The sequence below is a fragment of the Coptis chinensis genome, chromosome 9 (assembly GCF_015680905.1).
Source record: "Coptis chinensis isolate HL-2020 chromosome 9, ASM1568090v1, whole genome shotgun sequence".
NCBI lineage: Eukaryota > Viridiplantae > Streptophyta > Magnoliopsida > Ranunculales > Ranunculaceae > Coptis > Coptis chinensis.
The window spans coordinates 32,577,047-32,593,116 of NC_141464.1; the positions used below are offsets into that span (position 1 = coordinate 32,577,047).

The 16,070-nt window shown below is 36.9% G+C and overlaps 1 protein-coding gene and 1 non-coding gene across 2 annotated transcripts; one reads left to right on the forward strand and one right to left on the reverse strand.

Moving 5' to 3' along the window:
* Positions 1–10,302: 10,302 nt before the first annotated feature.
* On the forward strand, positions 10,303–12,525 carry LOC147475599 (putative pectate lyase 2). Its single transcript, XM_086582284.1, has 4 exons — positions 10,303–10,983; positions 11,068–11,171; positions 11,261–11,399; positions 11,947–12,525. Exons 1-4 carry the CDS (start codon positions 10,399–10,401, stop codon positions 12,163–12,165), a joined length of 1,047 nt encoding a protein of 348 aa, XP_086438410.1. The 5' UTR covers positions 10,303–10,398; the 3' UTR covers positions 12,166–12,525.
* A 37-nt stretch (positions 12,526–12,562) lies between these two features.
* TRNAQ-CUG (transfer RNA glutamine (anticodon CUG)) lies at positions 12,563–12,634 on the reverse strand. The gene has a single exon. It is a non-coding gene; the product is annotated as a tRNA-Gln (tRNA).
* Between the last annotated feature and the right edge of the window lie 3,436 nt (positions 12,635–16,070).

Sequence of the window (16,070 nt, forward strand, 5' to 3'; positions counted from 1 at the left end):
ACCTACTAAAATGACATTGCAATTAGTCGATCGGTCTATTAAGTATCCTAAGGGTGTGGTTGAAAACGTCTTTGGTTAAAGTCTAAAATTTTTACTACCGGCCGACTTCGTTATCCGCATAAGAAGTCACTAACAATTCTATACCTATCATTTTAGAGCGCCCCTTCTTGGCTACATCGCCAACGCTGGCCATAAAACTGCGCCGCTGATGGTTCGATGTCCTTGTCCTTTGGCTATCTTTTCGTTGAGGTAAATGTTTTCAAAACGAGGACACAGTATCCCGATTCATCTACAAATGGAGAGGTTAGCATGATCAAGAGCTTAGCTCAAGATTACTTCAAAAACATGTTTCCAGAGAAACAGATTAACAAATTCCTTTCCTTCGGAAATTCTAACTTTAACAATAACTCCCTGGTAGTAGACGAAATCGAAGAAGAATTCCTACAACTCTTTTGCACCGCTTCTTTACCACTTCGCGAGTCCCCATTTGCCAATAACCATTCATCCCTTGATGCTATGACGGAAGATGAATTTTTCAATCTCTATCCCAGTGATCCTTTTGACCCACCTATTGAGGAATGTCTTGCATATATCAAGATTTCTGATGATATGGACTTGAGAGCTCTAGCTGAGAATCATTCACCTTCCATCACCAATATTCCCTACCCTCCACCTTTTCAAAGGAACCTCGAGTTTGCACTCGATCCTTTAATTTCTCCTCAGGCTTCATGATTTTTAAATCCACCTAGTAAACAAATACTTCCCAAGGATAAACCACTTGACACCTTCATTTTCAGACTTGAGACAGTCCCTAACTACACCATGAATGAGTTTGGTGCTAAACCCACTTTCTCATTTTTTCCATGCTTTCCCTCTAAAACTTATCCCAATCCACCATATCTTCCACAACTATTCACTTTTCCACACTTATTCACTAGGACACCCTCTCGTTTAAAGATGAAACATAAGGTGCATGCTCGGTTATGTTATAGGTCTATCCGACTTCGCTTTCATTCCACTAGGCTGCGTCGTAGGAAATCTTGGTGCTTGATTGTGTTTGGATATGTTTTATGTGATATTTATTTATGGAACGATCCACAACTATTTTGGTTGTTGATATATGATAAACTGCATATTCAGACATATGTTTAGATAAAGTCTCGAGTATCTGACTATAAACGACTCAATTTTTGTGTTTGGTGCATTTCCTTTTATTTCCATATATTGGTGAATGCACCATTCAGGTAACTGGGCCCTCCCTATGGAGTGTGTGGCTGTAAGTACCAGATCCTAAGTCCACGTTTCACATAATTCACGTTTTCCACTCTTGCATGTTTTCTTGGTTTTTAGTCATGTTTCTCTATGGTGTGAATTATATCTTTACTGCTTATTGTTTTCCTTTATATTAAACCTAATTCATAAAAAGTAAAAAAGTTTAAAGCTATAAAAATAGTAATCTAGCAAGTCTCGAGAATCTGACTTTAAAAGACCCACGTTTTAAAACAAATTTTTACAAACTTGTTTTCAAAAATTTGTTTGGGGGTGGTGTTGGTTTTTCTATTATTGATCACTCAAATTCCTATTCTTACCCCCACCTCGCTCCCTTGAAGAGTAGCTAGATTTCTTCTTGTTTGTTGTTTTGATGTTGTTTTTTATTATATTTAGTAGATAGGATGTTACGTTGTTAAATTCCGTAGTTAATTTTGACTTTTGTAGTGAAATGTTGTTTGAATGACAATATTAATATAATGTGGTTATTTTCAATGTGCGTGGTTGTTTAATATTGATCCCACTTTCCCAAATTGTTTGGGGGTGGTATTATGTAGTCCAGCATTATTTTTATATGACCTCCTTTTTTTTAGAAGTTATTTCGGAGTCAGGGTGAGAATATTGCCGAATAGGCATATCTATGAATAAATATCATGGTAGGATGAAATCTCGATAAAATAGGTAGGTTCTATCCTAAATTCAACCTAAAAGATATTAGGGTTGTTTTAGAATCAAGAATATGAGTTGTTTTCGTTTTCGGGTTCGGAAATTTTAGTATTTCCAGAAATTGCCGGAAAAGCTTTTTGGCAACTTCCCGATTTGTTTTAGCAACTTAAAACCTATATAAACTTCATTCATTCTACATCGACAACCCCACACTACACCTAACTTCCATCACTCACCTTTCACTCCCCCGTTTCCCCGTTGTTCGCCTCAATTTTCAACCATCGGACACCTCGGGAGCGCGACCCAAGCACCCCAAGTAGAAGCGCACTGCGCTTCTACACATTTTTCTGAAATTTAGCACCGAAGCACCTGCGCAAGTTGTTGGCCTCGGCGCAAAACACCGTAAAAAATTAATAAAAAACCCGAGGCGCAACCCGCTACCGACTTCCTTAGACCAGAAAATTTCCGGTTTTTAGCGGGTTGTTCCGGGTCATTTGCGGCTGTTCCAGGCGTAGTTTGAGATGACATCTCCTACAATAATACCGAACAGTCTTTTCGAAGATTTGTTCCAAAGCACTACTTATGGTGCTTGGTCTCATGAGGTGATCACACACGTAGGGCGGGGAACGCTTATGGTTCTTGCTAGCATTTGTTCTTGGACTTGCCATGCCCATTTGGAATACAAGACCCATGGTGCTCTTGGGTAGATAATATGCATGTCGGGGAGATAAGGTAAGTTTTTAATTCCATTTAGTATCCGCTTATGTCCCAAGCAATTTAATTTGTTAACCTTGATAATGGGTGGAACTCTTTATAGAGTTTCGCGTCGGTTTTATATTAGTATGTTTTAACCTTGTTTTGCGGATGTTCCGAATTTCAGCGTTTCCATGGTATTTTTCTACCCTCTTTATTTAAATGTTTTGAGGACAAAGCATGCTTCTTGTTTGGGGGTGGGCATAGAAACGCGTGTAATTAAGGCATCTGTTAGGATATAGATATGTATAATATGCACTTGTTTTCTAGTTAAAATTTCAAAAATTCAAAAATATAAATAAATAAGTTATGCTATACACTTAGGAATATTGGTATTGTTTTCTTTCTCTATGCTCTTAACAATCTAGAAGTCTCACGTAGCTTTTGCATTAGAATAATTTTTAGAAACTTAGGTTAATATGTAGGTAATATTCTTTGCATCTATCTATAAATATATTACATGAGTATCTATGATTGTTAGCAGTAAGTTTCTGAAATCTAGGCTAGAATACTTATTCTACAATCCCGTGAGAATATAGCCTAAAGCCTTATAAGAGTGAAACATTTGAGAAATGACACAAGGGAGAAGTAAAATCCGGATAGAGAAATCACACGTCCACTTGCTTGATCACTAAACCATATCCTAAGCGAGAATTTAGGCCTTCTTTGGATCGATATAGCCAGAAATTCAAACCTATGAATTATTTTCCGCTAGTTAAGCCCTCGAGCCTTTCTTTAGCCTTTCATAAACCACAAATCCTTTACCCATTACAAAACAAAAACAAAACAAAAAAATAAAAAAAAAAAAAAAAAAAATAAAATAAAATCAACCTACCCAATTTAGAATAAGTCCGAGAATAGAATGAGGGAAGAAAGAAGAAGAGAAAAACACGTGTAAACAAAAAATTAGTTAGTTGCTTTAGAAAATAAAGAAAAGAAGTTTCCATCCAAAGAAAAAAAAATAAAAATAGAAATAAAATAAAAACTCTAAAAAAATAGAATAAAAAGAGTCAAAAGCCAAAGAAAAAGAAAAAAAATATGGCTAAGGATGGAAACAAAGTGTAGAAGCAAAAGTAAATAACAAGGTTTTCTCTAGTTACATAATATGAAGACTCTATTATCTCAGACTTGTCCTTTTTGAATATCCATTTCCTTCCTTCTTAAACCATCTCCTAATCCCCGAAACACCTAATAAAGACCTCTAGCTCAATTAGGAATAGGTTAGTGTGATAGTAAAGTGGCGGATATGTTTGATCAACTCCGACTTCCTTGTGTGTCATTGAGATTGTAAGGTAAAGTGTGCCCATCAGCAAGACTAGAGTAAATAAACTTGAGTGGAAAAATCGAGTGTTGTATCTTGACTATTATTGTGAGAACCTACTTAAGGACGCTTATTATTCGAAGTTTAAACGGACCGCTATTGCATTTCATAGTATTACTCATTGTATATATGTTTATTGTAGATGATTGATTATTATGCATATATTAGCTTAGGTTTTGACTTGGTTATTCTTGTTCATAGCTAGTGAGATGTATAGATAATTTGGAGCATGAATAAAGGAAACAATAGTTTTCTTTCTTAGTCGTTTGTAGTATAGATGAAGTTTGTGAGTACCTTCACTGGAAAACTCTCACGAGGCTATAACTCGTCTACTAGGGAATTCCTAGTGGTTTAAGACCTTGTTGCATATGGTCAATGCAATCGCACTCAGCGAAATGAGAGTAGATAGAACTCCATTTTTGGTCACTTACGCTAATTTCTCATATTTGCTTGAGGACAAGCAAAATGCTGTTTGGGGGTGGTTGATAAGAGCCCAAAACTGTAGTTTTAACCCCTTAATAATCATCCTTTTAGACCAATTATGTGAATAATAAGTAAGAGTTAATACTGATTACGTGTTTTTATGCATTTCAGGCTTCAAAGTTCATTATATGCAGAAATGTGCCACTTTAGCGAGATAAAGGAGCAATGGTTGGTTGCTAAGGAGTTATGTGATTAAAGGCCAAGATTCAAGAAGACAAAGCCTTTCTAAAGCCCGGTCAAAGCTGAAAAGTCAAAGTCAACACGAGCAGAAACAACACACAAAGTTAGCATAACTTCCCAAGACCATATCTTTGGACTCAGACCTCAGAATTGGGCCTACCTTATGTCAAAACGACCGGCTCGGAAAGAGCTTTCCAATGGTCTAAGCCTTGACCCAATCAGAGGAGCAGAAGTGGACGAAACATCTATTGAAGCCAACTGCAGCTGAAGAGCCCATTTTGGACTAAAGAAATTGGGTTTTGGGCCTGATTCTCTGGCCCAAAACATGGCTCCAAGCCCATGCATGATTTTTGGATCTAAAAGTATAAAATCAAAAGCTTAGCTCTTTGTTAATGGTAGATAGTTAGACCTAGATTAGAATTAGATTAGTTAGCCTCCATTAATGAGTTTTAGAACTTAGTTTTAGAATTTCATTTCTTATTTTAGATTAATTTCTTGAATCATTGAATATCATTCATTAGATAAATAAAATAGTTATTATTTTTGTCATTTCAATTTTTGTTATTTCAATCTATTAGATCTAGTTTTAATTATTGTTGGTTACCATTTCTTAGTTGTTAATTAGATTTTAATTATTGTTTAATTTAGATTAGTAAATTTTGAATCTTGATATTATGTTTAGTTTAGATTCATATGGAAATGATCTTGGAATGATTCTCGGCTAAACCTCCATTAGAGGGGTTGAGAAGCCTTGATGAAAGCTTGATTCGATTATCGTAGAGTCGCCGTAATTTCTATTCCACTCTAGAAACGATTAATTAAGCCATGAGAATGGGTTTAATCGTTCACATGCTAGTTATGAATTGGTAGAAATGTCATATGCAATTAGGGATTAGAAAGAACCAATTGTTCCGCATGCTTGATTCAATTCGGATTCTGACGATTAAATTCGTTAGTGAGTTAAGTTGGGTTAAGGTGGAATCAATCCCCCCTAATTCCTTATTATAGAATCAACGTAGTATTTCCGTAGTTGAATCAATTATAATTTGTATCTTGTGGGTAGTTGCATCGTAGTATAATTCCCCCTCGTAAAACTCTCATTAGACTTAAGACCGATTAGTTAACTAGAAAACATCACATGCTAAAGAACTAGGAGTGGAACGAACTTGTTACTCCACTCTATTTCGATAGATTTGGGAGTAGAAAATTTGGTAGCTTTCCGTAAAATTAGTTTAGTTTACTTACGTTTTGAGTTCATCGTTCATTTCGTAGGTAAACTACATCTTTTTATGGGTTATCAAATACTCAAGCCACTATTCGGCTACGCCAGAAGGGCCATTCAGATTCCCTGAAACGCCAGAAGGGCCAATCAAATCACTTACACCCAAAAGGCTATTCAGATTCACTAAAACGCCAGAAAAGCCAATCATATCACATACGCCCATCACAAGGGCCAAATCACATGAGTTGTCGTAGCTAGGCTCTAAGATTTTCGTTACGTAATTTATTCAGGTGTCATACTTTCATGTCTCATAATGATTCTAGTTTTATCTCATGTCGGTATACTTAATTGTACTGAAGCTCAACGTTTCTCGTTATAATACAATCCACATTATCACGTGCCAATACTATTCATTGCACGATATCCAAGTATCTCTATATCAAATCTCGAAACTTATTATTCCACGTGCCAATCATATATTGCACTATGGAATATCTCAAACCTTCATAAATACTACAATTCATTTAAGTAGCAACTCGTAATAGTAATCAATCATGTAATGTATTCGTTCAATATATTTATGTGAACTTAATTCCCCATCAAAGGCACGCATTATTTCCATTTGTGCACTATACAAATATTAAATAAATAATCAAAATATATGTCCATTCTACCAATGTCAAAATGGAACGACTTTAAAAAGAAAGAACAACTCAAGTCCAAACATCACACATAATTATTCGAGTCCAAATCACAAGTCAAGTCAAACTGATCAACCGTCAAAAGCCCAATACTAAAGTCCATGAATCTGAGTCCGTATGTAGTGTAATTCTTATTAAAACGTATATATCTAAGTCTTATAAGAATTCTCATCTTATTACATGCCAATATTTATATGTTTTACACACTACTCACGTCAATCTTAATTAGATAATGACAAACAAAGTTATACAATTTTCGACAATATTTTATTACTATATTTGTCCATATTCTTAAATATGTGAAAATCTAAAAAAAAAATCAACATTCCACAGTCAACGGTCAATGGTCAACGGTCAATGTCAAAGTCAACCTGTCATTTCCATATTCAACAGGTTCAGGGTCATAGCCATGGTTCATGGCTAAGGTCAAGGTGCATGGCTCCTGGGCTCATGACTAAGGTAATGGTTCTAGCCAAGCCCAAACCCAAACCTTAGAACCCGGCCCCAAAAGTCTAAACTGGCCTAGTGAATCAACCGAACCCACTTTAAAACATATGGACCAAGCCCAAAACAAAAATAGAAAAAACCGGTCCAAAGAAAACTAATGTGAGCCGGCCCAACAACAAAATTAGATTTCGGCCCAACAACTAATATAAAAACCGGCCCAAAACTATAATAGATTTTTGGCCCAAACAAAACCAACCCACTTGGTTCCGACCCAAGCCCAAACCCAACTAAGAGGAACCAGATCGTCTCCTCCTCCTTCTTCCTCACAGCACCTCTTCCACCAGCCACCACTAACCACCCCTGGCACTCCAAAACAAACCGAACCAACTCGGTTTTTCACCCCCTGAAAAACCCAACATGCCGATACCCACAAAACTCGATTCCTCTCACCCTCACCAGCGCCAGCAGCTCCCCTACGCCACCAGCCACCACCAGATCAGCCACAACTCACTTCCTCATACCCCCGGTTTGACTCCCTGCGAAAACCCTCAATACTTTATTAAATCAAAAACCTAAATTCCTTGATCAACAACCCTTCCTCAAAATTGTATCGACATCTCGTCCGCCATTAATAGTAATTCAAAGTTTTCAACAGCACCCACCCAAACACCAATCGACCAAACATCAACCCTATCACAGTTTAACAGTTCAACAACATATACCAACACAACAACATAGCAGTTTAGTATAAAAAAATACAGGACCGATTTCTAATGGGGCTGGCGCCTCCATTAACGATTTCTTCGAGTCTCCAATAGTTAATCTCAGAGTTTCAATGATTAAGTAAATAGCGATACTAACATCTAACAAGTCCAACAATTCCACAGGATGAGAAAAAATAACGAAAAACTGAAAAACTGAGTGAGAACAAAAACTCGGACAGTAAAGCTTTTGTGGAATAGAGTAAAGAATATAACTACTCACCTGTATCGCGAAAAAGAAATATAGAAGAAAACTACGTGAGAACCAATTCCAAGCTAGCTTGCACAATCCCTCATAATCCGAATCGTTGCGCTCCAATTCTCTAGCAATCGAGTCACCTCCATTTTATTTTATTTTAATCTCAAAAACCCTATTCTCTAGAAAAATATGAATATATATCTGTGTTTAAAACCTAAGCCCAATCAGACTCGAGCCCAGAAATCAGACCCACATATTCTAAATTCAGTCCAACAAATTTTAAATGAATAAATTAATTAATTAATACGAGGTATTTTAAATACGGGAGTTACACCCCAAACATTTCTTAAACTTGAGTTATAAGCTTGAGTTATGGTTGATTTCTTTTAGCTATGTTATTCTTCTCGTGAGGCCCAACATATTCACTGAATGTCTGGGTGTCAACTTTCGAAGTCAATGTGTTATATATTAATTAAGTAAATTGCGAACAGACTGTTTGTTTTTGTGTTTTTTTTTTGCAGAATAGCAACTGATTTCGCAATATGTTTTCCAGGTAGAAAAGTGGTGAAATCTCCAAGGCCCAAGTGGTCTGTAGCCTCTTTGGTCACATACTAGTATACCACTGAATGGGAGAACAATGATAAAAGGTGTCCTAATTAAAGAGCATAATAGATAATACATAATTTTTTTTCCGATAATCTAATAGATAATACATATGATGCTAACATATGAAGAATGTAATTTATAAACAGTATTTCTTATTCTACAAGTTTTTCATGGAATTTGGTGATGCTAATACATATGAAGAATGTAACGCAAGTATTGTTGTTTGTTGAGTTCAGATCGCCTTCACCAGGGCTGAGGGTTTGGAAGCTTCCTGTTTAACTGAAACTGAAGAGGAACAGTCGAACAGATTACATACTAGTTTGTACCTGGGCGTCCAGCCCACAGTGATTTTTGACCCTGGTGAGTAGGCAATATTGTTTATGGGGACTTATTAAACGTGGGGATTGGCTTATCTGGAATAAGTATTTGCTTTGGGGAAAAAAAATGTAATTGCATAGGTTCTCAAAACTGTCCAGTATCATCGGAAAAAAAAAAAAAAAAAAAAAAAAAAACTGTCCAACGAGGGTGGGGTATCAATGTATCATATATAGAGAGACTAGTATTTGCACATGCTATAGGTACGGCACAGATACGCGCGCCTTCGGCACCCACGACGCCAAGATTAAGCCCTTCAAGACGGACGGATACGCCGCTGCGGCCGGCGCCCATCGCACATCCGCCCCATACGACCACGGATGCACACCTCTTCCGGCACCGTGACACGCATCCCCTACTATAGATACATGCGCCTTCGACGCCCCGACGCGCATCTACCCCCGTCGACGACACTGGATACGCCGGCAAGACTCGACGCCAAGATCCGCCCGCACTAAAAATCTCTAACCGAAGCCCGACAAAAAAAACTCCAATTGAAACCCATTAGAAGCCCGACAAAAAAACCCAACCGAAGTCCACTAAAAGTCCAGCCGCAATTGTTGACTTCAAGAATGATGCAACACTCTTGTTCCACACTATTAAACAACCCACACCTCGTAAGTCCTAGAATTCGCCACCTCATAAGCTAGATCCAAAGGTTAGGGAGTGGTGTTGGATGTCCAACACCACCCTTCTTTGTTATATAGATTAATCTAGTTGTCATTTCTTGTACTCCAAATTTTCGGTCTAAGCACCTCCTAGGCTTACCATGCCATTGCAGTATTGCACTATGGCATATCTTCATTGTCGCACCAATTAACATCTTATCCAGTACTTTGTTTTTTCTCTTTAATCTGAATCCAGATCTTCTAATTAAACGCCAGACTACCATAGATATATTTTACGCGCACAAGCACCAATTTTAACCCATGCTCAGAACTATGTGTCTGTCCAATATGAAAAGTCTGATCTGAATATCTGATGAAAGCCTTAAGTCTTAAGTTGGGCGCTGCGCCTTGATTGCTTGCTGAAATTCAGCGAAGGCCGCAAGATTTACATTTTACACGCTTTAGAAGTTTAGGTAAGTATTGTTAGTGGGCAGCCTATAAATCTAGCTAGGATAGGAACCGTTCTTTGATGCAAAGACATCCAATGCCAGTCAACAAATCAATGCTCGTGCAATCACGTTTGTGAAATTTTAAGGATTATAATAGTAAATTAGTATCGAAGGTCATGGACACCACCTTGTTGTCTCCTATTAATCTCCATTTCACTCACACCTCATTCAAAGAAAAATGGTCTTCCCAATTCCTTTCATAGTGTACGCTTTACTCGCATTTTTGGCTTCCACATTCCATGCTCACCCTGTATATAAAACTTATAACACCGTACCTACCAATGTACAAAAGCAGACCATGAACCAGATTGATAGTTGCTGGAGATCAAATCCAGATTGGGTGTCTAATCGCCGTGACTTGGCTGATTGTCCCATAGGCTTTGGTAATGCAGCGATAGGAGGCAAATATGGTGCAATTTATGAGGTTACTGATCCGTCTGATAATCCAATCATTCCGAAGCCAGGCACACTTCGATTTGGTGTCATACAAGAGAAGCCATTGTGGATAGTTTTCAGTAAGGACATGGTTATTACTCTAGAAAATGAGCTTATAATGAGTAGTTTCAAGACCATAGATGGAAGAGGTGCTAAGGTAGAGATAGCTAATGGGCCTTGCATCACAATCCAAGAAGTGAGCCATATTATAATACATGGAATCAACATTCATGACTGTAAGCCCTCGAAGGGAGGTCTAGTTCGTAGCAATACGACTCATATTGGACATCGGCTTCCTTCTGATGGGGATGGCATTACTATTTTTGCATCAAATAACATATGGATAGACCATTGTTTTCTATCTAGATGCACTGATGGTCTTGTTGATGTCACTCATGCTTCCACAGACGTTACCATCTCGAATAATTTTTTTACCCAACATGACAAAGTATGTGCAAAGTCTATTGAAGTTCCATGATTAATTAATAAGCTGGCCAAGCGAGGAGAGTTTCTAAATAAGTTGCTTTTGCAGGTGATGTTATTGGGACACGATGACGCATTTACTGCAGATAAGCTCATGAGAGTTACCGTTGTTTTCAATTATTTTGGTCCTGACTTAGTACAAAGGATGCCAAGGTGAAGCCATCAAATTTTAAACAAGTACCCCAATATCCAGTTTAAGAAAATCGCAAGTACAAATCTGATATTGCTGAAATGTATGGCAGGGTTAGACTGGGTTATGCCCATGTCACTAATAACAGGTATGAAGAGTGGATGATGTATGCCATTGGTGGGAGTGCTAATCCAACAATCTTAAGTGAAGGGAACTACTTCAATGCCCCAAACAATCCATATTTTAAACAGGTATGTACTGTGTACACTACATATTATTGAACTAGAAATTCCATCTGTAGACGAAAAAGATCACAAGTTCATCATTTTGTTACGTTGCACGTTGTAAGTGGGTTCGACCACTTAGGTCCGCCCACATGGATCAAGGATCCATCCCCTGTTTAAGCTACTCCCTGGATCGTAGGATCGTAGTCCTACTGGATAGAATATACACTGGATAGAATATAATCTATCATGAATCTCTTGTTGCGCAAGAGTCGTGGGAGTTAGCTATATGTTTGGTTGGTTTTATATATCTTACGAAGGTATTAGAAAAATAACAAGCTGAAGGAAAAAGAAAACAATTCTCGACTCTCTTCTTTCTCCATTCACTGAAGGGGTGGGCTTAAGGTGTGGATACAAAGGGGATTGATTCTAGTAACAATCCTTCTCAAGAGACAAGGCTAGTAACAACTCACAAGGTTATCATTCTTTGATTTCGGGTTTTCTTCCGCTGGACAAGAGGTATGTTCTATAACTCGAATAACATGTTAATGTATTATTTACACACGTATTACAGGTCACTAAGAGAGACACAGATGGTATGTGGAAGAATTGGAAGTGGAGGTCATCTAAGGATGTATTTGACAATGGCGCTTACTTTGTCCAGTCTGGTTGGGGAAGCTGCCCCCCTCTATACTCCGAGGCTCAATCATTTACTGTCTCGGAAGGATCATTGGTGCCTGCTCTCACAGCAGAAACAGGGCCTCTTTTATGCACAGCTGGATATACATGTTAAAATGTAACCTTGCCGTCAGTGATCATCTCTGTTGGAGTGCGGTTGTTTTAAATAGTTATTTTTCTCAACCTTTTTGGTTAACAAACAATTCGTGTTGCCTTGAATTGGTATAAAGCTACAATAATAGATTGTTAAGAAAGATGGTTTAACGTATGAGATTTGTATCAATTACTATAGTTGTGACCCACAGTCAGATTTCAGATAAAACAATGCATCCCCAAGTCCTTCGTCCTTCCCCCAATTTAGCTCACACAAGGCTCAACTAGTTTCATTTTCACACAAAAATTTAGTACATTGCATAACCTTTAATTCTGTATTTTTAAACTGTAATAAAAATGGAGGGCAGAACCTTTAATTCTGTATTTTTAAACTGTAATAAAAATGGAGGGCAGGCAAGAGGTCCCACCGAGATTTGAACTCGGGTTACTGGATTCAGAGTCCAATGTCCTGACCACTAGACCATGGGACCTCAATTACTGGTTTTTGGCAAAATGAGTATTTAATTATATATAAAATAATTTGTTAGTGTTTATTAAAAGCTTATATGAGTTCTATTACCACTGCATTGCACAGCCGATTTAGGTTGGACCAATGTTTTGAAAACCGAACCAGTGATCGAACCGATTTTTTTGTTAAAATGGTTCAATCATGGTTCGACTCGGTAGGACCGATTGATATTTATTTAGCAATTTTTTTAATAATTACAAAATAAAAATGAATAAATACATGTTTTAATTCAATATTAATTGGTATTATATATCAAAATGAATTTTTTATACAAGAAACACATAGTAGCATGTTGGTTTGGAGTTTAGACCATCTTGTTTAGGTGCTAGGTTTAACTCCCCACAAAATCAATTTTTCAAAAAATATATATATATAAATATATATATATATATATATATATATATATATATATATATATAATAAGGGTGATCCGGTTTAGAGCTGAACCGGTTTGCCGATTGAACCACGGTTTAAATTTAGATCGAGGGTCCAACCAAAAATTCAAGTTATAACTGACTCGAACTGAAAATTTATCGGTTCCGATCGGACCACAGTTCAACCACCGATCCGGTCCGGTTTTCTAAACACTGAGTTGGACTATGGTAACATTGACATGAGGATTAAGCGCTTCTTCGTTGTTATGCTAACTTTGTCAAGGCACAAAGAGCAGGATCACCAATTCACCATGGCATAATGGTCATTAGCTGAAAGTCTGAAAGTGAATAGGAGAAGAAAGATGCTACAATGTGAAATTCATTCATGAACTTTCTTCTTTATGTGATTGTTGTCGCTAGTACATCCACATCATATTACTAGTTTTCAAACCCATCCTACGAACAGGTGCTGATATATTAAATTATTCTGATAAATATTAACAACTATGCTGAGCTATGAGATATGAATATTATATTGATCACCTATCCAAATTTCTTGCAGCGCAAAAAATCCACACTCCGTAAAAAAAACGAACCCACTTCGACTTTTTTTTGTTAACTAATATAGAAGTTTGATAAATTTTTGTGAGAACGCCCAATGAGGCGAGGATTATATTGAAGCTATTTGAATAGCAAGTCATTCATGATCATATGAAAAATGATATGATAAACACCATTTTAACTACAAAACAGTACTTGTCGAAATATTCCCACTCCTATAATATATAACTATGTTTTGAGCTTAGTTCAATACATTTGCATCAACTTTTCAATTTCCCATTAATTATTCTTTGAGGTTAATTCAATGCAGTTCCAACCAATTTTCGATTTCCTGTTAAATATTTTTCGAGGTTATTTCGATGCATTTGCAACCAGTTACCTATTTTCGGTTAATTTTTCTTTGATGTTAGTTCCACGCATTTGCACCCAGTTTTCAACTTTCCGTTAATTATTCTTTGAGATTAGTTCTCGATGCACTTTCATATAGTTTTTGATTTCCTGTTATTTATTATTTGAGGTTAGTTCAATACATTTGCATTCAGTTTTCGATTTCCCGTTAATTATTCTTTGAGGTTAAATCTATGCAGTTGCATCCAATTTTTAATTTCACGTTAATTATTCTTTGAGGTTATTTCGATGCATTTGCATCAATTTCTAATTTTTTCGTTAATTATTCTTTGAGGTTAGTTCCATACAGTTGCATCCAGTTTCCGATTTCATGTTAATTATTATTTGCGGTTAGTTCCTTTCAGTTGCATCCAATTTCTGATTTCCCGTTAATAATTCTTTGAGGTTAGTTCAATGTTAAGTTGTATTCAGTTTTCGATTTCTCGTTAATTATACTATGAGGTTAGTTCGATATGATGCAGTTGAATCCAATTATTAATTTTGCATTAATTATTCTTTGAGGCTAGTTCCGTTCCATGCATTTGCATGTAGTTTCTGATTTCCCATTATTTATTCTTTGAGATATGGTTAGTTCAATAGTTTCCGAGTTCTTGTTTATTCTAGGGGTATTTAGCTTTTAGTCCAACTTATAATAGCGATATTAGACCTTGATACATTTATACTTGAAAATTAGACTTTAGTCTAACTTTTGCCTTGTATTTTGCTTAATACTTAAAATACCCTTACGCGTGTGTCTCACGTGCAAACCATAAATTTTGGTTTTAGGCTTGCTACATGGCAAACATCTAACGCGTGTAGATCTACCAAAGCACGCGTATCTCAAAAAGGTGGCCAGAAATAACGAGGGAAAACATTTTCTCTCCCTCACTTGTGCTCTCTCTCACTCAACTCACAGTCGTCCTCTTGTTTTTGTTGTAACTCATCTCTGAATGACTCCTCAGCATCCAAGTTGAGCTGTAATCATTCTAATTCAGTTTCCAGTTCTGCTTCCAAATGTCCAACTCCAGTTGCACCTTCTTTCCTTTCGTGGTCGAAACCAATTTCAAAATACTCGTCTTGTTCTTGTCCATTGTCTGTCTCTCCCAGAGAGCTATACAGAGCAACACTGTTGGTGCTGGACATGTAGCTACTAGCTAGTGCTCCCAACCATAGGCAATCGTGAAACAGAGAAGCTAAGATCATCATTTGATCGAGATAGATTAGTTGTAATTGTAGAAAGCCATATATACTTTTTCATGTATAGAGCGTGACCTGCGCTCAGATGAAGCATGTATAAAGCGCGACCTACGCCTCAAGCATGACGATGTCCAGTAGCTAGAGCGCGACTCGCGCCTCGTGTTTCTCAAGTCACCGACTGTTTTGTTTCTTTGTTTGTAACCTCTATATAAACAATTGTAACCTCTTTAGAATTCAATCAAGTAAATATATAACTGAATTGAATTGAATCATTTGGTTCTACATGGTATCAAAGCCAAACCATTGAAATCCGCTACGTATTACAACCATTAATCACCATCCTTGAATCTCAAACCCGAATTTTTTTTCCAAAACCTAAACCTAAAACCCAAATTTTTTTTTTTTTTTTTTCGCAATGGCTGAATCTGACAACAATTCCTCAAACGTCATACATCACATTCCCAAAAACTATTTCATTAGATGAGTCCAACTATACCATATGGGCTCCTCTCATGCGAATGCGTATTGGAGCAAGGGGAAAGATTGGTTTTTTTAGTGGCTAAAAAGGTTGACTTTGGGATATGACTTTGCAACAAATAATGAAAATGTGAAAAGTTGGCTTACAAATAATGAAAATGTGAAAAGTTGGCTTATTGATTCTATGGAGATTTCTCTTATGAATCGATATATTCGTCTTCCTACTACAAAAGACATTTGGGAGGCTGTGGAGAAGACCTTCTATGATGACTCTGATGAAACTCGAATTTTTTAATTGAATACGAAGTGCTTTGAAGCGAAGCAGAATGGGAGACCTATTCCTTCCTATTACAACGAATTGGTGGCCATGTTCCAGGAGATTGATCAAAGGGTAACATCCCA

Bases quoted from the DNA above. Each gene is read 5' to 3' on its own strand.
- LOC147475599 (XM_086582284.1), top strand. From the start codon at position 10,399: ATGAACCAGATTGATAGTTGCTGGAGATCAAATCCAGATTGGGTGTCT. The intron at 11,172-11,260 runs GTGAAGCCATCA...AATGTATGGCAG, and splicing joins TTAGTACAAAGGATGCCAAG to GGTTAGACTGGGTTATGCCC. The intron at 11,400-11,946 runs GTATGTACTGTG...CACGTATTACAG, and splicing joins ACAATCCATATTTTAAACAG to GTCACTAAGAGAGACACAGA.